Below are 23,373 nucleotides of genomic sequence, written 5' to 3'. Positions count from 1 at the left end.
TCTAGGGCACCTTTAAAACTCGCTGTTATGGTAAGGGGCATGACATTTCTGAAACACGCTCAAAGTGGTTGAACAATAACAACAGTTTTCCAGCCGACCAATCAAAACACACTGTGCTTTTCCAAAGGATGCATTCATAATGACAGGAACTAAACTGAGCGTTACAGACAGACTGGGAAGAGAGGCGCTGCAATAATATAAAATATGTGGAAAAATTTGTTTTTTGAACATTCAAGAATGAACACCTGTTCTCGAAACCCCAAAAACAAATTGAAGACTTTTAAAAAGGGCAGAGCAGGTCCCCTTTAAAGGATTAGTTCACTTCAGAATTAAAATTTCCTGATAATTTACTCACCCCCGTGTCATCCAAATTGTTTATGTCTTTCTTTTTTCAGTCGAAAAGAAATTAAGGTTTTTGAGGAAAATATTCCAGGATTTTTCACTACACAATCGCAGCCAAGGAGTAATGGCTTTGTTTAGTGAAATTTACATAACCACAAATGCTCATTTTGCACTAGCTCTGTGATGCGCCACGCATTACGTAATCATGTTGGAAAGGTCACGCGTGATGTAGGCATAAGTGAACTAATCCTTTAAGCTAAAAGTTCTCCTAACCTCTTACAAAAACTGTTAGTCTTGGCAGGTATAGAAATGGATTCATTGCACACTTTAATGTTATCTTATTTTCTGCTTTGTATAGCAGGCACAGGAAGAGAAGTGACCCTCCGACCCGTAGGCCCCCAGCTCGCCCCACTGACGCCCACTGCATGGTCCACCCCTCTCAGAGCCACCACGGTAACCATAGCAGCCACGGTAGTCACGGCACTCCAGATTTGGGATCCCCGGTGATGGGCCACTACAGTCCGCGAGATCTGCTGAGAGGAAGAGGACACATGCCCATGGACAGCCCCGAGAGACGCAGACGGACTGGCCACGGCAGCCTGACCAACATCAATCGGCATGAATCCTTGAAAAAGATGGAGAGCCCTCCCATCCGCAGGTCCACGTCTTCAGGCCAGTACACGAGCTTCTCCGAGCCTCACGGCAAGAGCCTGGATCCAGAGAGCATCGCACAGGTCAGCGGGAGGCGAGCGACGACGCCCCTCACACCATGCGCAGCAGGCCCAGCCCTGTAACATAGTCAGTTACTGCCTCCTGTTACTAATGACTAATGCATATCTGCAACACACAATCACACACTCACACTGGGCCTCATTTATGAAGCACAAGCAGAGAAAATATCTTTGTAAATCACTCAAAATCCAATTTAAATGTGCTGTGAGCCAATGCTTCTCAATATTTTTGGCCCTGTTTATACCTGGTATTAACATGCATTTTTGGTCGATCAGATCACAAGTGGACGACGCTAAATACAGGTGTAAATGGGGTGTAAAACGTTTTTTGAGCTTGTCCGCTTTTGACCACTTCCAGGGGTTGTTGAAAACGCACATGACTGAATTGCTTTCATAGTGTATGCACTCATGTGGTCGAATGCCTTCGAACAGCCACAAAAGACCTCATATTCTCCACCTACAGACCTAATGAGTAAACATTATGGGAAGAGCGCTAGCCAGACAGGATTTAAACTTTGTCAGCTGAAGATCCAAGTTTGGTTTGAAGACCATTCCTGCTTTCTAAACGCACTCATTCGGCGTGGTCTTGCAGCTATCAGAGCAGAAAAAAGATCGTGCTCTCGGTTTGTTTTTCTTTAGTTTCTAGTCGTGTTCACATGTAAATTGGGTGTGCTTATTTCATCCATTAGATCGAAAGATCTGAAAAAACCCATACATTTACCCACCCATAGACCCTCCCTTCGAAGAAATCATGACGAAAGTGATTAAAGAGAGACAGATTGAAACACCGGGTGTGAACGGGAATGTGGCTCCCTCATCCACTTGTGATCCGATTGACCAAAACGCATTTTAATACCAGGTGTAAACAGGGTCTTTGACTCCCCCATTGGAGGCTGCTGAACATCTAGGCTAATATATTTCCCTGTTTGTTATTAAACTTTATTTACAGAAACTTGGAGTGTTGTAGATTAAAATAACAATTGTGATGTCTGATAAACTGTATGTTTATCAAACAGCATGCTCACAAAGATCAATTTCTCCTCAATAAACTGATTTAGAAATTTATATTAATTATAGAAATGTCCGCGACTTTATATTATTTTATTACAATTTTTATCATTATTTTAAAGGCCCTAGTGAATTTACATGACTTTTCCAGTCATTTGTGATTACTAAATAAGGACTTTTTAAAATCTTTTTGCACACAAAGAGCAATTTCTACCCCAAAAAAATATTTCAGAGATCAATTAGAAAAAATATATATTTATATTCAGTTTATATTTTATTTTATTATTTTTTTTCTCATTTTTAAAAAATATTTTATTTTAGATATAGTAATCAGGTGAAGGAAAAATTAAAAATAAGAATTTGCCAGGATTAGGCCTTAGTTCAGTTAGGATATTTAAGTAGCTTAGACATATTTAGACATATTTTAAGATATGTCAGTACAGGTTGCTTTCGGTTAAAACGACTCAGACAAGCATTTTACTCTGGGACTAGGTTTAAGCCTTGTCTGTGAAACTTGGGGATTTTGTCTCATTTGAAACCCTTGGAAGTCTTCTGAGCCCCCCTTGTTGAAGCTGCTGAATCTAAGTGAGAATGGCTTTACAAACACTTTACACATTCAATCTGCTTGCGTTTCATCAATAAAGCCTATTTTCATATTTGAAACAGTTCTATAACAAAGATGGTTTTATCTAGTCCAAAAAACCTTGATGTCACACACTAAGTAGTGTCCCCATGGGTCTCACAACCTTTACAGTGTCTCTTTAATACTTGTCTTATGTATTGTTTCACTTGTACATCAGTTTTGTTTAATACTAACAATCTGACCATTTCATGAACACATATTGTAAGTACATTTTATTTTATCTCACTAGACGTGATGTATCATGTTGTCTGCATGTATTGCATTTGTCTGATGTTTATCATTAGGGATGCACCGATACCATTTTTTAAGGACCGAGTACGAGTACCGATATTTTTTTTCTGGAACATACTGATACCTTTACATTTCTTTCTTTTCTTTTCTTTTCTTTTCTTTTCTTTTCTTTTCTTTTCTTTTCTTTTCTTTTCTTTTCTTTTCTTTTCTTTTCTTTTTTTTTGTGATGTGTCAGTTTTCCCAGTACAACACAGTGAGACTAATGAATGTAGGACAGCTTCTTTATTATTACTGTAATGAAAAAAGTAAAAAATTGTATGTGCTAATTTCACAATGTCCAATAACCTTCAAAGGGCATAATTACCAAAGTCATAAAAAAAACCTGCCTTTTTTAACCTTTCAAAAAAGTCTTTCAAAAAGAGCTAAACAAATATTACAGAACAAATGTTTATAACTTAAAACTGTGAACCAGTGTAAACAGTGATATGAGAAATTTTATTTCAAGATATATGAGCAATATCACACAAGTAGCCGTGCAATATGGCTGTATATCAGCACAGCTGTGATTCGTATAAACGACTACATTCTCGCTTAAAAACCTCTTAAAATTTGGATTTGCTCGGCCACCATGACGGTCGCTTCTAGCGGAGTGATACAAATGGTAAAAAGGTAGGAGTGCTGTTATCAGCCAATCAGATTCGAGAACCAGAAAGAACTGTTGTATAAAAAAAAATATATATATATATATATATATATATATATATATATATATATATATATATATATATATATATATATATATATAATATATTAATTTAACATCTTTTGTTGTTTTAATAACATTAATGACAATAATTTAATTAGGCTACTCTCCCTTTTAAGACCGAATCCGAGGATGTAATATACTTAGAGATTGTATATAATAGGGAGAAAGGAGTGTCAGTATCTCTTACCATAGAGTACCTCAGGGATGACGTGTTTTTGTAGGCCAACCCGGAAGTTAGCGGCGCACGGGTTCCCTCGATCGAAAGCCTATGCATTTTTCCCATAGACTTTTGGAAAATTGCAGAAAATAAGCTCTGTGTTTAACAAAGGGTTATGACACTTACACGTTTTGTCTATCAAGACAATCTTTACAAGTTGACACAACATTTATAGATTTTGAAGCCTAAATAAAGTCATCAGATATAAAAAGCTAACAGTAGGCTATAAACGGACTACAGCACACCATGGTCGCGGATCAACGTCGTCACCACCAAGCTTCCTCAAACTGCATTTAAAAACCAACTCTATTTAAAAACATGCTCGCTGATTATGATCTGCGCTGTTATGAATACTTAAACAGTTTTTCATGAGAAATGCTGTCCAAATGTCCTGTTTGTCATGATGACGTCTAAAGTCCCCGCCAAAGGAAGTAGTCCGTTTTAGCACTTTGTTAACAACCGCTGTTTTTAAGACACAGTAAAGGTTTAAAAAATCACAAGCAGGTTATAACTGGTGTGTTTTATGTCATAGATCAAAACGTGAAAATATTGGGCAATATATCGCATGCGATTGTCACGCGCATTTCGTAAGTAAAGCCGGTTCCCTGATTACCGTTAAATCACCATCACCTGCTTTCAAATGGAGCAGCATTTAATAGACAGAGCCGTAGATCACTGACAAGCCACGCAATATCGCATTCATTATCGCAGATGAATCGCCTTCAATAATGAACGTGATATTGCGATATATTGCAATATATTGTGATATATCGCCCAGCCCTAGTCGCAACGTTCCCTAGTCTGCCTTCTCTTAAGAAAAATACATTTTTATCAAGCTAAAATCTACATATAGTTCCCAACGAATGTGTTGTTTAGTGTAAAACATTCTGAAGATTGGCAAACAGACTGTCCATTAATTAAATGATTAGCTATTTCCCCACAAAAGCTGTTTAATCAGCATAGTGAAGCCTCTCATCCATTGACTTCCATTCAAAAATCAGCCTCCCGTCTCATTCCCTGCGTACCGCGGGAGGCGGAGCGTTAGCATTAGCCGTTACGTTTTTTTGGCTAAAGGTTGCAGGCTTGCCTTCCAGTGGCTTTGATATACTCACACACATCCTGTTTTCAGCCACCTGTTTACGTCTACTTAAGCCATAACCAACAATTTACGTGAGATACTCCACACGATGGACCATTCAGGCGCAAGGAGAACTGATTGCGTGCTGTCTGAGAGAACTGGGATCGCGTGCAAGAAAAAGAAAGAAAGAAAGAAAGAGAGACAGCGTACGCGAGAGAGAGCACTTCTGGTCTGTGTCATTCAGCGCGATTTGCATGCAGTTCGCAATGTGTGTGTTGTCATCATAATTTTAAAGTATTTCCGCACCTCTGAGGCTGACATTGTTTCTTCTGCTGCCGCCGGTGTCTCTGTGCACGGACAAAGTACAAGTACATGAGCTTGGTATCGGGCCCGATACCGATACCTGTATCTGTGCATCCCTATTTATCATTATTATTATAATTTTGGCCACGTTCACAGTCACACTCTAATTCTCTGTCTCTCTCCTGTAGGACATAGAGGAGACGATGAACACTGCTCTGAATGAGCTGAAGGAGTTGGAGCGGCAGAGTTCTGCTAAACACGCTCCTGACGTGGTGCTGGACACCCTGGAGCAGATGAAGAACGCTCCCACACCGGCCAGTTCCACCGAGTCCCTCAGTCAACTCCACGGCCTCCTGTTGCGGCCCGCCGCCACGGAGCCACCCATGCGCCGTAGCACCAGCTCCTCTAGCGATACCATGAGCACATTCAAACCCGCTGTGGCCCCGCGCATGGGGGTGCAGCTCAAGCCCCCCGCCCTGCGCCCCAAACCCATGGTGGCGATACCCAAGACGGGAGCGGCACAGCATCCGGCGCCCCCTCCGCAGGATCCACTGGACAAATCCTGCACCATGTGATTAACTGTGGGAGATACATTCAGAGCGACAGAGAGGATTCAATGTAAGATTAGCCAGGTTTTTAGTGGATTTTAATGCCATTGAACATTTTAATTCGCTTTAAAGAGTGAACTAAAGCAAATATAGCTAACTAAAGATACTAGAAATGGTCAGCATTAATGAGTCGGTAGTTTTTAACAGTGTGTGTATAGAATGCCAACACTATTGTAGGGTTTATTAATAAACTAGTATAACATCGGTGACTAAGCATGGTTCAGAAGAGTAGTTAGTTAAACAGGTGTTTACTAAACGGACACTCTTAAATATATTTAAAAGACACCTGCAACTAACAGAAAGCTGTTTATGTGTATCCAAAAACTTGTCCGACACCTTATTTTTTCTGCAATACTCTGTGTGAATAGATTAAGGAGTTCTGAAAATGATATTAAGGAAAGCAACAAATCACTACAGCTTCCTATGTTGTTAGGGCGACTTTTTATATATCAGTAGTTTACATCCACTAGAAAAATTAAATGTGAATAATACAGAAACTAAGCAGGGTCTTTGGTTTCTCTGTTTACAGCATAAGGATTGTGGGAAATGTCTTTAAATCTCAGAGTGTTTTCAAGTCAGGACTCTTTTAAGTGATGATGTGTGGAATGTTGATGTTGGAAACGCACTGCCATATAAGGGCATGTGATGTCACATCTTTTGCCCATCCTGATTGGCTGTTGATGTTGAGCGATTCCAAGTTGAATCAGTAAGGCTTTGCTTTGAATATTATATTTTTGATAGTAATATTTGAATATATGGCCAGGGAGTTTGCGTAAACCACATCCGCTTACGTTGGAGTAACATTTTTCGTGTTTTTTTTTTAAGTACTTCACTCATTTTCTTATTTAGAATGAAAGAAATATATATTGTGTATATAAATGTTCATCCACTAAACCATTTTTTTTTTTGTGTGTGTGTGTCTTTTACGTACATTACTTTCTCCCAGGTCAATTTGGAACAACAGCTCAATATAAACAATATTTTTTTAGTATCTATCTGCTTAATTAGAGGTAATCTGTGAATAGTAAAGTCTAGCTGCCAAAAAAAAAATAAAGTTCTTCAAGTGCTGCTTAGAGTTTGATGCGGATAGGCTACGAGAATCATTTCTTTGTCTGCTTAGCTGTCTAAAACGCTCGGCTGGGTTCTGTCCTATAAGCATGAACGATAATCCTTTTAGTTGTCATATGCAAGTACTTTTCTAGAAACTTTTGAGGCAATATTTCTTCTTGTTTCACCAAACAAGGGAATGATGCCAATAGCCATGGACTCAGAGACTGTTACTGCAGTACTTTCGTGGGATAGTGCTGTTTCTTTTGTGTGCTAGAGGTCCATTAACCCTTCGTAATAATGTCACATACAGCACCACACCCAAATGAAGTCAGTCACATGACATACCCAAAGACAAATAAATATATATAGCATCAGTCACTCTAGTGTATTTGCACTCCAAAATGAAAAATCTGGGATTTCGTATACAGTGTATCAATCTGATGTTATCAATCTGTGCATCAACATTCACATTATTATGACAGTTTGACAGTAGTTTAGTGTGTGTACTTGTACTGTATTCACTGATAATTATACAAGAGTTTACTCCTATTTAGGTAGAATATGCTATGGAATGTGTTTGGATGATGTTAAGAAATTGCCCATCGCTGAACCAATGGGACAAACTTTAAGAAAAATATAAGCAATGCCTGTTTTCAAACATGTAATTATAAGAAACATACTAAAGCCTTTTGATTACCAATTTATATTGAGTGATATTACAAGTGATAAAGTGTTTTTTATTTTCTTTTATTTTTTAAGAGTGTACATTACGTTGATATTTGAGATCTCTCAGCTAAGCCTTGAGAAATGTTCTCCCTGCAAAACTACACACACAGTAGCAAAATCTCTGTATGTACTTAATTGCTGTTTTATCAGTGTGTCCATGTACATTTCTGTACTATGTACTTGTGAAAGTGCCTTTAAAAACTGTTTTAGAGGAACTTCATACAAATGTCCTCTGTGCCGTGGCATTCTTATTTCAGATTCAGTATACCGAGTTGCTAGGGATTACAGTAAATAAATTATTACTAACGTTGTTCTGTTTATTAAGTTGTAAGAATGATCAAATAATAAACATACTGCTTAGCCATTGTGACATTGCACTTTTATGTAAGACTGTATATTTGGCATGTAACATCCTAACAAGTTGTAGAGCTTTTGAAGGACTGCTCCGTCTTTCTAATAAAGAATATAGTTTGGTCAGTTCACTGAGGTGTTGGCTTGTATCTCCTCTTCCGCCTCAGACTGTGTTTTCTTAAAGTATAAGTTTGTATGTGATGACACATTAATAAATACACATGGTGAAGTCTTCACAATGTGATGCTTTCTCTTTATCTTGAGCTGTTAAAAAAACAATTTGTCATTGTTAATGAGGAAGAATGTCTGAGCATTTTGAAAAACAAGATCTGGTGAAACATGGTTGTTCCAAACAACTTTTGTTATAGCTTCTTTAACCCTTATTGAAGATACACCATAGCATTCACCAGTTCAGTAGTCTTAATAATTTATTCATAATAATTAGATGCTGTTTCTTATGTTTTCATTTCATGCTAATCATAAACAAACCTTTGTTTTCTTACACTATTTTCTTACACAGGCCACAAGCTTCTTCTGTTAACATTTTATTGTAATTAATTACCTAACATTAACAATATTATCATTTATAAGTGGAGTAATCAGCAAAAGATTAGCATTAAACGATGGAATTATAGTACACATGAAATCAAAAAAAAAAATCGCTTGAAATCGCTTAAACCACTTCCCTTCGACGGTTAGTCAGCTATAAGCGAGATGGAGAGGAGGAGCGCAAAAGTAAAACTCTGCCCTCTATTCAATTTTCTGTTTCATTTGGAAATACGTCACAACACTGGAGAAAAGTCGTTTGCAACTTCCGGTTCATGGGGACTTTAAAGAGTTCACCCAAAAATGAAAATAATGTCATTTATTACTCACCCTCATGCCGTTTTACACCCGTAAGACCTTCGTTCATCTTCAGAACACAAATTGAGATATTTTAGTTGAAATCCGATGGCTCAGTGAGGCCTGCATAGACAGCAATGACATTTCCTCTTTCAAGATCCATTAATGTACTAAAAACATATTTAAATCAGTTCATGTGAGTTCAATATTTATATTATAAAGTGAAGAGAATATTTTTGGTGCGCCAAAAAAACAAAAATATAGCTGCAAGCAGCAATGACGGGCCCAAGCCCCGGCACCACCACCACCTCGGTAGCTTCAGGACAACTGTGCATGATGGGCAATATGTATTTAAAGCGAGTAAATGTAAAAAGACTTTGTAAAAGTCATTTGAATACACCACAATTACTGCAGCCAGCTGGTGCCACTATGACCGTGAACCACAACAGCCACATCCATGAGATCATTTAAATTTAGAAGAACTGCATGTGACACCTGTGTAAATGTAAATTTATAATTTTGCATCTCAAAATTTTGTACTTCTAGAAGTATTTGTGTTAAGGTTATTTTATATTTTATTAACCTAATAAATGAACTAATCATATACAACTATTTTGTAAAGGGGCTATAAATAATTATTTTGTTATTCAAACTGATATTAAAAGGCCTAAGATATTTCTTATCCTGTAATTTAAGCAACTGCAGACCGCAATGAAAGGGTTAAACTCTAAACTAGCAATAATGTACCAAATACCAGATGTATTTATCTTAAATTATGTTTTACATTTTTATTTACCTAAATTTAAACTAATTAAATACAATTTTGTTTTAAGTGCACTATTAATGAACTGTTTTTTTTTTGTTTGTTTTTTTTTTCATTCAAACAGAGAAAAACACTAAGAGATTTCTTATCCTGTAATACAGGCAGAATTGAAATGAAAGGGTTAAACTCTAAATTATCAAGAGTGTAAAACAGACTCACACAAACACACAGGGATCTAAGGATCAGTTGTAAATGTTTTATCATCTAATGGTTTCACTAAAAATTAAATATGTTAATTAAATATTTTAACTTACACATACTGCTTTAATTGAAAAAGTAAAATAAAATGTTTATTTCTAATATTTGTATTATTTTATATAGAAATAAATGGTGTATAATATATTGTTTAGAAGATATGAGACTCTTCCTGTTACCCTTTTCGTCATTATTTTAATCCCCCAACGTGGCAACACCATTTGAGATATCTAATATCCCTTCACAATTTAGCATCCTCAATGTGTTGACTTCATGCTGACTGAGTTTGCTTTCGATCAGACAAATTCCCTTAGGAGAAGTATATAAAAACTTTTCCAACTTCCTGTTGGTCTGGCGTATGACTTAGAGTATGCGGTGAGATCTATAACTGTATGAAGTTTGGTTACTGTAAGTGAAAAGGGGTACTCTACAAATACAACCATATAAAAGGGTGCACCACAAAGCCCCGGTAATGCAGGAAATGCAGCCGTTACCCCGGTAACCCCTTAAACAAAGCAGTTGCTAATCTGTTTCTGAAAAATTTTTGAATGTTTTAAAAAACCATTCAGATTTTTGTATTTGCAATGGTGTTCATCTCAGCACTAAATAGGCTATTTTCAAATTTAAACATTTTAACATTTTAATCTGGACTACAGCATGCCCTAGATACTGATTGAAAATGATTATTTATGTGTGACCTTGTGTGACCTCTTCATACAGGCCTCTGTTAAACTTGTTTGGGGTCACACTATATGCAAGAAAACTCCTGCTGTCAAAAATTGTGTGTGTTTTGTGCAATCAAAATGGTGATTGCATATTCAAATGAATAATTATCCCATGCTTTATAGGTCACTGAGCAATAAGATAATTTATTAGATGAATTTTAATATCTTTGTGACTGTGAAAATGTTTCATGCAAAAAGAATTGATAAAACCAAACTCCATGATAATTATGTAGCCAACACAAACTGATATTCAAGCTCTGCAACTATGATGTCGCAAAGACATTCTAGAACTCTGCTGAGCATTGGGTCGCCACAAAGACACAAACCTGAGATTACTTTGATCACAGTTTTGAGGTGAGAAGACGAAATACATTTAAAGACCAACATCAGAGAGAACATGGAGTACACTAACATTTGTTTGATGAAGCACGTTTCCAGGGCGAACACATTGACGTGATCATCAGGGCAGATGGCGCAGAATTTCGAGCGCACAAGATCATCTTGTCTGCCTTCAGCCCTTACTTTAGGTGAGGAGAAGCATTTGAACTGCATTTGTGTGCAAATTACCAAGAAATCATTATAATTACATACATAATTTCCACTGCCAGCATCATCTTGTTGAAATTGCCTAAGCAGTCCAAATATATAAATGCATGAAAATGAATTTTGTTCACAGGGCTCTTTTCTCCAACAACTGGAGCAGCACAGAAAAACAATTTTATGAAATTCCAGGAATGTCCCAAGACTCCCTGTCTCAGATCATTCAATTCGCATACACAGGAGCTGCACACATTACAGAAAGAAAATGTGACAGAGGTCTTGGTTTTTGGTGTCAGGTCTTGTTGATGCTTGCTGCCATTTCCTGGAGGAAAATTTACACCCAGAGAACTGCACTGGCATCTGCAGGTTTACAGAAGACTTTTTTTCCTGCTCAAAGCTCCACCATAAAGCAATGCACTACATCCTGCAGAACTTTGAGGAGGTTCTGCTCGAACCCGAGGAGTTCCTGGAGCTCTCGCTGGAACAACTTGAAGAAATCATCGGAAAGGATGAGCTGAACGTTAAACAGGAGAAGGTGGTTGTAACACAGTTCGTAAATATGGGAAGAAGGAGGCGGGAACCGGCGAACATTCAACAAAACTTTAATCTCAAAATAAACAAACAAAACGAAAGTAATGCCGGCAGACCCTCGCGGACGTCTGCCGGCCACACAAACATACTATAACATAAAATAAAGTCCAGGCCTGGTCCTCTCTCGTCCTTCACGGTAGTCGCTCCTCCTTTTAAGCTCCCGGAGCTCCTCCGTGAGGGACTCAAGGCCGGTGCGCCTCCCAGGTGAAGCTCATTAACACTCGCGCCACCGGCCTCGCGCCGTTCCCTCACGGCTCTCACCCGCCCTGGTCGCCACAGTGGTTGAAGCAGTCCTCCAATGGATTAATTATGCACCTGAAAACAGGAAGCAAACCATTGCTGTGCTTCTGCCAAAGGTAAAACATGGAGTTTTGTCTCGTTTACATTACAAATTTCAAATAACTCTGTAATCGAGATACATTTTTTGCATATTTTTTTGTTCAAATTGTAGTAACTTTGTTTTGTTGTTTTGTCATTTATATTAATTTGGTATCACTTTGGTATGGGGAACACATACTCTCTATTAACTACAACTTTTGCCTCAATAAACTCTTAATTTACTGCTTAATAATAGTTAGTAAGGTAGTTGTTGTAGTGTTTAAGTTTAGGTATGGGGTAGGAGGATTTTGGGATGTAGAATAAGGTCATGCAGAATAAGGCATTAATATGTGCCTTATAAGCACTAATAGACAGCTAAAATGCATGCTAATAAGCAACCAGTTAAAAGTGAGAATTGTTCCCCTTACTAAAGTGTTAACATGTTTTTTTGTTTAATTAATTTGTATCTAATTTTATTTGCAGTTTTAGTTATTTTAGTATACATCAGACTAAATGAAAATGAGAAATGGTGTCTTGACAATTAGTTTACGTTTTTTAATATTTTATTTAAGTTAAAGTTTATTCTCATTTTATTTTAGGGTTTTAGTTTTAGTTTAACTACAATAATCCTGGCATGGGGTAAGAAAATATTCTTAATTCAAATGGCAAACAAGTTTATTTTTCTTCCTCCTCTGACAGATATTTTTCTTGTTTTAAGCATTTCACTTTAAAATGAAAATTACCCCAAGATTTACTCACGCTCAAGCCATCCTAGGTGTATATGACTTTCTTCTTTCTGATGAACACAATCAGAGTTATATTAATAAATATCCTGATGCATGTGAGCTTTATAATGGCAGTAAATGGGACCAACGAGTATGAAGCTCAAGAAAGTGCATCCATCCATCCATCATAAACATACGTTCAGGGGGTTAATAAAGGCCTTCTAAAGCAAAGCGATGCGTTTGTGTAAGAAAAATATCTAGCCTCTGCCAGACCACCTTCCGTATTCAACTTACAAAGAAAGTTTAACGCCTCTTCCAGTTCAAAATGCTTTCGCTACGTCCTACACCTTTCGTATTCAACTTACAGAAAAAGCTTTTTTCATAAGTTGAATATGGAAGGTGGTCTGGCGGAAGCTAGATATTTTACTTTATAACTTATAGCTTGGATGCGTCAGGATATTTATTAATACAACTCCGATTGTGTTCATCAGAAAGAAGAAAGTCATATACACCCAGAATGGCTTGAGGGCTTGATAATTTTCATTTTAAAGTGAACTAATCCTTAAATTTTAATACATTTTACTTAATTTTTGTACTTTGAACTGTTTAGCAACAGCCTTGCAACAGTCTAGCAGCTCTGAAAGTATAAACTCTCCCTTCACTGTGCTTCAGGTTCGATTGGGGTTGATGCCATCAGACTACTTCATCAATAATGTGAAGAACAATCCACTGGTGAAGGAGAATGAAGCCTGCAAGCCAGTTATCATCAATGCATTGAATGTTTGACCTCAGCATGGATGAATCCACCAACCAAGAGCTCATACATCAACTGACACGCCCACATCTGCCCTTAAAGATCCTATTGGCCATCGGAGGATGGAGCGGCGGCAATCCCACCAATGAGATTGAGGCATATGATGTGAAGGCAGACCGCTGGGTCAGTGTAACTCAAGACGATGAGAGTCCCAGAGCCTATCATGGTACAGCGGTCCTGGAGGAGTTTGTTTATTGCGTTGGTGGTTATGATGGTGTGGAGTATTTTAACAGCGTGAGGAAATGTAATCTCATCACTCACACTTTTCATGAGGTGAGTAATGTTGTAGGTCAACGTGTTCCTTTACAAAAAAAAGTACCATTGTACAGTCATGGTGTCAGATTTTACTTTGATATTGTCATGGGCCATAGTACTGAAAAATGGTTCTCCAAATACTATTAAAAAATTGTGTTAATGCCATTGTAATTTTTGCAACTGATAGGACAGAACAAATGTGATGGTCTATTGATGTGTGTTTGGACATTGATGTAAAGTATCTGATGTGTTGCAGGTGGCCCCCATGCATGAACGCCGATGCTATGTAAGTGTGGCTGTTCTGGACGGGCTCATATATGCAATTGGTGGTTTTGATAGATATCAACGGCTTAAAACAGCAGAGCGTTATGATCCAAACACCAATCAGTGGATGCTGACAGCACCCATGAATGAACGGAGGAGTGACGCCAGCGCCACCTCACTGCAGGGCAGGGTAAGAACACTCACCCATGACTCCACATTCTTCTGCTGGAGACTCTTAATTCCTGTAAAGCAGAAGGAGCATGATAATAGTGTAAATATGAAAACAGGAATATTATATAAAATATACTGAGTTTTTTTCTGAACAATCTGTGATAATTGTGCACAAACATCATTTATGTTATGTTTGTGTGTGTTTGTCAGGTTTATATCTGTGGTGGTTTTACTGGGATCGAGTGTCTTTCTTCCGCTGAGAGTTATAACCCGGAAACAGACCAGTGGACTCTCATTTCTCCCATGAGAAGCCGCCGCAGTGGTGTCGCTGTGATCGTTTACGGAGATCTAGTGTATGCTGTGAGTATTAAACACGCATATCAGTGTTATGTATCATTTACATACTATTATAGTTTTTATATTTGAATATATATTTAATGTTTGTGATTAGTTTTTTTTATATTTTTAATTCTATTTTAAATAATATTTGTATTAATGTAATTTTATGTATTTGTAATTTTTGTCAGTTTTATATATTATAATCTGTGAAAATTTATATATATATATATATATATATATATATATATATATATATATATATATATATATATATTTAAAATGTTTGTAATTTTGTTGTGTTTTGTCATTTTCATTAGTTATATAGTTTTTATTGATTAAAAAATGTTTAAAATTTAAAATAAGTACGTTTTTTATATATTTTAATAATTTATTAAAGTTAATTAGTTAAAGTTTATTTTAGTTTAGTTAACTGCATTGTAAAAGTAAGTTAACTGGTTGCATTAAAATTTTAATTTTATTGAAAATAAAAAATTTGATTTAATACAACTATGGAAGTAAATTAATGCCAAATGTTTTTGAAATAAAAAGCTTGTTGAATTGCACTATTTGAAAAAAATATGCATTACATTAGCTGTGCTTGCATTTAGATGCACTGTATTTTTAAGGCTTGCATGTTTATGGGATGAAATTCAACACAATCGTATATTTAAGCTGTGAATATTTCAATTAAAAATATTTCACACACATTTTCATTATTAAAAATTCAATAATTCATATTCACCTTTCAAATTTCACTTCCAAAATATTCATTCTGTTTAAAAATACAACCTATAAAATTCGACTAGCAATTTTCAGTCCATTTTATTTCGCTTTACAAATTCGCTCCCACAAATTCAGTGGTTCAAATTCGGCAGAAAATTCAACATTTCACATCCGGGAACTGCAGGAAGAGCAGTAGAGTGCCGATGCATCATCTCTATCTGCTGTTAGTCTGCTTCACCAGCAGGTGCCGCTAGCGGCTGTTTACAAAGACGAGCAACGGCTAGTAAGTCATCATTCATTCATAAAAACGGATTTACAGAATTAGAGCAAGCATAAGTGAATATGTGATGATTATCAGGGCCAGTATAAATGCAGAAAAGCTGATAAAGACACAAAAACTGCATTTATGTTTAATTCAGTGTATTTACGCTTACTTTCCCAGTGTAGCTACAGCTTTCTGTACAGTGAACAAGATAACGTTATTGCCCGATGCTGGTGTACAGATCAAACGTTAAATCTGAGATAGACATATATTTCTCTCTGTTGTTTAGTTTCCTTAACTTTATATCGCGGCGCTGTGTTGTAATACTAGGTCTTCCCTCATCCGTCATAGGATTGCCCTGCCATCAGGACATATAAAACTCTTAACACAGCTTAATGGACTCGTACAGTGATATAAAAGACCAAACTCGCACCTCATTTGTGATGTAGGTTAGACTATATAGGCTCCAAGAAAGCAGATACTGGCATAAAGTTGATTTGACGCTGAACGTTTGATTATGATACTCGCAAATTTAGGGACCGTCTCTAAAGTTACGACATTCTGTATTCACGTTTCTACCTTCAATTGCATTTAAAGAGAATGACTTAGTCACAAAACCAACTGTAAATTGTTCATCTAGCTGTCAGGTATAATGCAAACCTTTTAGATTTTTGATGTTTATTATAATAAAAGGTAACACTTTATATTAAATAGTTGATATGAACGAACAATGAACTGCACTTCTACAGCACTTACTAATCTTTGTTAATGTTAATTCCAGCATTTACTAATACATTACTAAAATCAAGAGTTGTATTTGTCAACTTTAGTTAATGCACAGTGAAGTAACATGAACAATGAACTGCTGTATTTTTATTAACGTTAACAAAGATTAACAAATACAACAACAAATGTGTTGCTCATGGATAGTTCACATTAGTTAATACATTATGAACCTTACTGTAAAGTGGTTCCAAATAAAGTGTCAAGTAATATGTAAAGATTGCTATGTATTTCACTACTGTATTGGATTATACAAAAAAATGCCATAACTTAAAGCTCAATAGCATATGATGAGAATGATTTAGTCACCAAAACTACCTGTGAAGTGTTCATCTATAGGTGCCAGGTCAAAGAGTGATGCACCCTTCTCTCTCTCTCTCTCTCTCTCTCTCTCTCTCTCTCTCTCACACACACACACACACACATATTCAAACACACTCAACTCAAAGTACATGCACATATACTTTTTCTTTTTTTTACACATTCATCACACAATTAGTTCTACTTGGTTAATTTTATTTCTAAATTTTATTTAAAATTTGTATAAGCAGGATAATCTATGATCAGGTAAAATAAAAAATGAACAAAGTAAAAAAATAGTGTGATGAACGTGTAAAAAAAATAAATAAATAAATAAATAGTATAAATATATGCATGTACTTTGAGTGAGGTGTGTTTGAATATGTATATGTGCATGTGTGTCTACAAGAGTTTGGTAGAAGGTAGAAACGTGAATACCAAATGTCGTAACTTTAGAGACGGTCCCTAAATTTGCGAATATCATAATCAAACGTTCAGCGTCAAATCAACTTTATGCCAGTATCTGCTTTCTTGGAGCCTATATAGTCTAACCTACATCACAAATGAGGTGCGAGTTTGGTCTTTTATATCACTGTACGAGTCCATTAAGCTGTGTTAAGAGTTTTTGTCCTGATGGCAGGGGAATCCTATGACGGATGAGGGAAGCCTAGTATTACAACACAGTGCCTCGATATAAAGTTAAGGAAACTAAACAACAGAGAGAAATATATGTCTATCTCAGATTTAACGTTTGATCTGTACACCAGCATCGGGCAATAACGTTATCTTGTTCACTGTACAGAAAGCTGTAGCTACACTGGGAAAGTAAGCGTAAATACACTGAATTAAACATAAATGCAGCTTTTGTGTCTTTATCAGCTTTTCTGCATTTATACTGGCCCTGATAATCATCACATATTCACTTATGCTTGCTCTAATTCTGTAAATCCGTTTTTATGAATGAATGATGATTTACTAGCGTTGCTTTGGTCTTCCTAAACAGCCGCTAGCGGCACCTGCTGGTGAAGCAGACTAACAGCAGATAGAGATGATGCATCGGCACTCTACTGCTCTTCCTGCAGTTCCCGGATGTGAAATGTTGAATTTTCTGCCGAATTTGAACCACTGAATTTGTGGAAGCGAATTTGTAAAGCGAAATAAAATGGACTGAAAATTGCTAGTTGAATTTTATAGGTTGTATTTTTAAACAGAATAAATATCTTGGAAGTGAAATTTGAAATGTGAATATGAATTATTGAATTTTTAATAATGAAAATGTGTGTGAAATATTTTTAATTGAAATATTCACAGCTTAAATATACGACCATGTTGAATTTCATCCCATAAAAATGCAAGCCTTAAAAATACAGTGCATCTAAATGCAAGTACAGCTAATGCAGTGCATATTTGTTTTCAGTTAGAGCAATTCAACAAGCTTTTTATTTCAAAAACATTTGGCATTAATTTACTTCCATATACAACGAAGGCAACTGGGTTAAAGGTGCTCTAAGCGATGTCACGTGTTTTTAGTCCAAAACATTTTTGTCACATACAGCAAACATCTCCTCACTATCCGCTAGCTGCCTGTCCCCTGAAAACACTGTAAAAAAACGCGGTCTCTGTAGTCACCACAAGCTCCGAAAACGGCAATAAAAACAAACTGGTTTAGCCTGGACCACGAAACATAATAAACATGCTCCAGTCAATAACCGACAAGAATGATTTTAAATGTGCATTCATGACTGTTTCAGGAAGCACGGAGGGGAGGGGGAGGAGGAGGAGGAGGGAGGGTCTAGCTAGCCTCTGTTTTGTTTGACAACACTTCGAACGTTAACAGGAAGTTACTCTTACCAGGATCACTTAGAGCACCTTTAATGTACAGTAACTCAGAATATTATGTTATCTGAACTACATTAATTATCGAAGTTGATTTGACAAAAGAAAAAAATTTAAGACAACAAATCATGAAAATTATTTTTTACAGTGTGAATGTTTTTTTTATGGATTTAGTTTATAATAACCCTGACACAAATATAGAAATATGGAACAATCACAGTTAAAGGTTGCAAATGTGTAAATAACATGCATGCATGTGCATACAAATGCACAGAATACATAATAAAAAATGTATTTATTTAAAGGTTGGTGGTTATGATGGTGCCAGTCGTTTGCGGAGTGTGGAGGCCTACAACCCGCTGACTGACATCTGGCTTGATGTTGCAGCAATGTACAACCCACGCAGCAACTTTGGCATTGAGGTGAGGTGTGGACAATTAATATCTGCATCTGGTGAAATGACATTACAATAATGATTTTATGAAAATCTGCACCATAAAATTGTAGCAATCTTCACAGATCAATTTGTTTGACTAAGAAAACATCCACCTAATTCCAACAGTCAAAAAATTCAACCCTGTTTAATTGAAGTTTTGCATCTTACTAAGATTTATTCATGTAAAGTTAAACATGATTTATTTTTCTTTTACCTTCCTCAAAATCCAGGTAGTTGATGGTCAGTTGATTGCTGTCGGAGGCTCTAATGGAATTGGTACCACCTGTGATGAAGAGTCCTACGATGAGAAGACAGATGAATGGTAACTTCCACAAACACTAAATCTCACAGATCATTTCAGACTGCATTAGATATCTATAAGTCTATAAGTATTATGTAGGCTATATTTCATTGCATTCACTGCATCTGTTTTCTCCACAGGTTTGTTGCAAATGAAATGACCATTTACCGCAGTGCTCTGAGTTGTTGTGTAGTATCAGGATTGCCTAACATGGCAGAGTATGCTGCTCTAAGAGACGCCGTACAGACACAAGACGAGTCTGACAGTGAATGATCTCCTTCTAGCAGATCTGACAGTCTGGTTACAAAAGGAGTGTCATGTTTCCTGAATAAATGCATTCAAAAAAGAGTCTGTATTCTAAATGTTAAACTTCCTCTCAGGTGTAGTGTTGTTCATTAAAAAGACTGTAGGTTCAAATCTCGCAAGGGATCTCTGCAGCTCAACAAACCAACATCTAATATTGAGAATTCTGTTTACTGAGTAAACTATTTATTGCTTTATTAAACTTTTACTGTCATTACTGGACTTTCAGGGTGGCCAGTGAATGTGTCTTGGTCTGTTTTATGATTATAGATTGTGTATGATTGATTTAACTCATAAACAGTCTCTGTGAGAAGCATTGATTATGTGGCGTTTTAGGCATAATCTACACATGGAAATATAACTTTTGTTTTATATTAAAAAGTTGAGCCTGCAATCATCTTTGCAGTGTCATTATTAAAAATAATAATTAATATAGCTGCAAGCAACGATGGCAGGCCCAAGCCCGGTTGCACTGCCAACCGGTGGCTTCAGGGCAACTGTGCACAGTGGGCAATATGCATTTAAAACCTCCCTGAACTATCGTTTGTGCAACAGTCTTATGCTCCAAAAGCATGTTTTCATTAAATTTCAATATATGTGGTATAAAAAATAAAATGATAAAATTAATAAATAGAGCCAAATCACAGAACCTGCAAAGACGATTTTAATATCAGTCTCAGGTAATAGTAAGGTACATGTCTAAATTTTTCTGCTCACTTATGCAAGTTTATTTTAAACAGCCACTTTTATAAAATCAAGTGAAATTTACTTTAATAGTGATTTTTAATAAATTTGAATAATTACAAATAATTACAAAAAAAAAAAAATTGGGACACTGTACAAATTGTGAATAAAAAAGGAATGCAATAATTTACAAATCTCATAAACTTATATTTTATTCACAAAAGAATATAGATAACATATCAAATGTTGAAAGTGAGACATTTTGAAATTTCATGCCAAATATTGGCTCATTTTGGATTTCATGAGAGCTACACATTCCAAAAAAGTTGGGACAGGTAGCAATAAGAGGCTGGAAGAGTTAAATGTACATATAAGGAACAGCTGGAGGACCAATTTGCAACTTATTAGGTCAATTGGCAACATGATTGGGTATAAAAAGAGCCTCTCAGAGTGGCAGTGTCTCTCAGAAGTCAAGATGGGCAGAGGATCACCAATTCTCCCAATGCTGCGGTGAAAAATAGTGGAGCAATATCAGAAAGGAGTTTCTCAGAGAAAAAATGCAAAGAGTTTGAAGTTATCATCATCTACAGTGCATAATATCATCCAATGATTCAGAGAATCTGGAACAATCTCTGTGAGTAAGGGTCAAGGCCGGAAAACCATAGTGGATGCCCGTGATCTTCAGGCCCTTAGATGGCACTGCATCACATACAGCAGGGATGGACAACTCTGGTCCTGGAGGGCCAGTGTCCTGCAGAGTTTATCTCCATCCCTGATAAAAACTCACTTGCCTATAACTTTCTACTAATCATAAAGACCTTGATTAGCTGGTTCAGGTGTGTTTGATTAGGGTTGGAGCTAAACTCTGCTGGACACTGGCCCTCCAGGACCGGAGTTGTCCATCCCTGACATACAGGAATGCTACTGTAATAGAAATCACAACATGGGCTCAGGAATGCTTCCAGAAAACTCTCTTTCAGGGAATACCTTGTAATTTCCAACATGACAATGCCAGTCCACATACTGCATCAATTACAACATCATGGCTGCATAGAAGAAGGATCCGGGTACTGAAATGGCCAGCCTGCAGTCCAGATCTTTCACACATATAAAACATTTGGCGCATCATAAAGAGGAAGATGTGACCAAGAAGACCTAAGACAGTTGAGCAACTAGAAGCCTGTATTAGACAAGAATGGGACAACATTCCTATTCCTAAACTTGAGTAACGTGTCTCCTCAATCCCCAGACGTTTTCAGACTGTTATAAAAAGAAGAGGGGAGGCCACACAGTGGTAAACATGACCTTGTCCCAACTTTTTTGAGATGTGTTGATGCCATGAAATTTAAAATCAACTTATTTTTCCCTAAAAATGATAAATTTTCTCAGTTTAAACATTTGATATGTCATCTATGTTGTATTCTCAATAAAATATTGAAATTTGAAACTTCCACATCATTGCATTCTGTTTTTATTCACAATTTGTACAGTGTCCCAACTTTTTTGGAATCGGGTTTGTAATTTAAAGACGTGTTGTACATGATGTTTGCAAACACACACTCTCCTTTGTAAAAACAAAACAAAGATTTAAGTCTTGTATGAATCAGAACACGAAATCACAGGTGTTGGTTATAATAATTGTAACTCAAATGACATTTGAAAAGTAGTCCTGTCCAAATAGTGATATAATGTCATGGTTCAATTTCAAATGAGAGAGGATGAAAAAATCCACATGCAAACCAAAATATCGGACTTCCTGTTGGTCAGGGCTGATGACTGTAAATTAGAAAGTTGTCCGGCTTAATGAGAACAATGTGTGTACCGAGTTTGGTGACTAGGTTAAACTACCCCCCATTTTTTTCAAAAGGTGGTGCTATAGAGGCCCTCCTTCCTGCCCGTTTCTGAGGCTTTGCCCATGACTACTGGATGACAATCCTGACATATGAGTCACGTTTCATGCTATTTGAAGCATGCTAAGTGTCTCAAACCCATCCAAAACAAATATTGAAGTTTGATCCGTTGCTATGGCAACAGTGTTTGAAAAATCTTAAAAATTTTTTTACAGGTCTTCATTCGTTATATATTCACATTATTCTAATTAAGTTTGAAGCAAATTGGGTAAAAATTTGAGGGTGATCTTAAAGCATTTTGAAAGTAACACACTTCCTGCTGCCAGTTGATGGCGCTATAACTTTGACTCACAATAGTCACATCCATTTGATCGGCTTCCTACAATGAGCACACAGCTGAAGTTTTATAAACATCAATCAATGTTTGCAGAGGTTATAACACATTTCCTGTTTCCCTTTACTTGCCATACATTCGTTGCCTCGCCACGACCAAACCGTTCAAGATATCAAAAATCCGCTCGCAATGTCACATCCTCAATGTCTTGACTTAATTCTGACCAAGTTTGGTGGTGACCGGATTAATCGCCTAGGAGGAGTATATCAAATTCCAGAGCGTGCATTTTTCAAACAGCCCATAATAGCTGACTTCCTGTTGAGCTGGCATATAACTTAGAGCATGAAAGTTGTTTGGCCCAATGAGGTCTATATGTGTACCGAGTTTCATGCTAATACATGCAAGCCTGTTTGATATATGGACCAAGTTTTCGGACACCATTCAAGGGGGCGCTGTCGAGTCCCCCTGCCATGCCCGGGTCCCATCCTTTGTGGCATCCTAATGGCCGCAGATTCCAATGTGTGTGCGAATCTTCAAGATTTTTTGAGCACGTTAAGGCCCCCAAAAAGCCCCGGATGACGAAAAAAAAAGAAAATTCTCCTTAGAAAAACAAAGGGGCCCTGCGCCTGAGTGGCTTGGGCCCTAATAACGACTAGTACAATGATGGCCAATTTCAAAACACTACTTTAGGAAGCTTTGTTCCACAGGTGTGGAACGGCATGAGGATGAGTACAGAATTTTCATTTTTGGGTGAACTAACCCTTTCAGAGAGGAAATATGATAATTCTTTTATATCTATTAAATGTTAAAAATAATAAGATCTCATCCATCTCCCAGAATACCTCTTGTCTGACTGCTGGCAACAAATGTTAATATTTTACTTTATGTGTAAAAACTGGAAACT

At 36.8% G+C, this 23,373-nt stretch overlaps 1 protein-coding gene and 1 pseudogene across 4 annotated transcripts in view; both read left to right on the top strand.

Annotated features, from left to right (window-relative positions):
- srgap1a (SLIT-ROBO Rho GTPase activating protein 1a) overlaps window positions 1–8,028 on the top strand; it is a 130,159-nt gene extending 122,131 nt beyond the window's left edge. For 3 of the 4 annotated variants that reach the window (XM_067390122.1, XM_067390121.1, XM_067390124.1), the window contains 2 exons: window positions 701–1,076; window positions 5,508–8,028. In XM_067390122.1, the coding sequence (XP_067246223.1) occupies window positions 701–1,076; window positions 5,508–5,894 (763 nt within the window). In that variant the 3' untranslated portion in view covers window positions 5,895–8,028. Of the gene's footprint in view, window positions 1–700; window positions 1,141–5,507 lie in introns of all 4 variants that reach the window. The other variant, XM_067390123.1, reaches the window with a different exon arrangement.
- A 1,145-nt stretch (window positions 8,029–9,173) lies between these two features.
- On the top strand, window positions 9,174–19,686 carry LOC137022920 (kelch-like protein 10; annotated as a pseudogene).
- The last annotated feature ends 3,687 nt before the right edge of the window (window positions 19,687–23,373 follow it).

The sequence above is a fragment of the Chanodichthys erythropterus genome, chromosome 7 (assembly GCF_024489055.1).
Source record: "Chanodichthys erythropterus isolate Z2021 chromosome 7, ASM2448905v1, whole genome shotgun sequence".
NCBI classification, from domain to species: domain Eukaryota; kingdom Metazoa; phylum Chordata; class Actinopteri; order Cypriniformes; family Xenocyprididae; genus Chanodichthys; species Chanodichthys erythropterus.
This window is presented reverse-complemented; position numbering and strand designations above follow the sequence as displayed.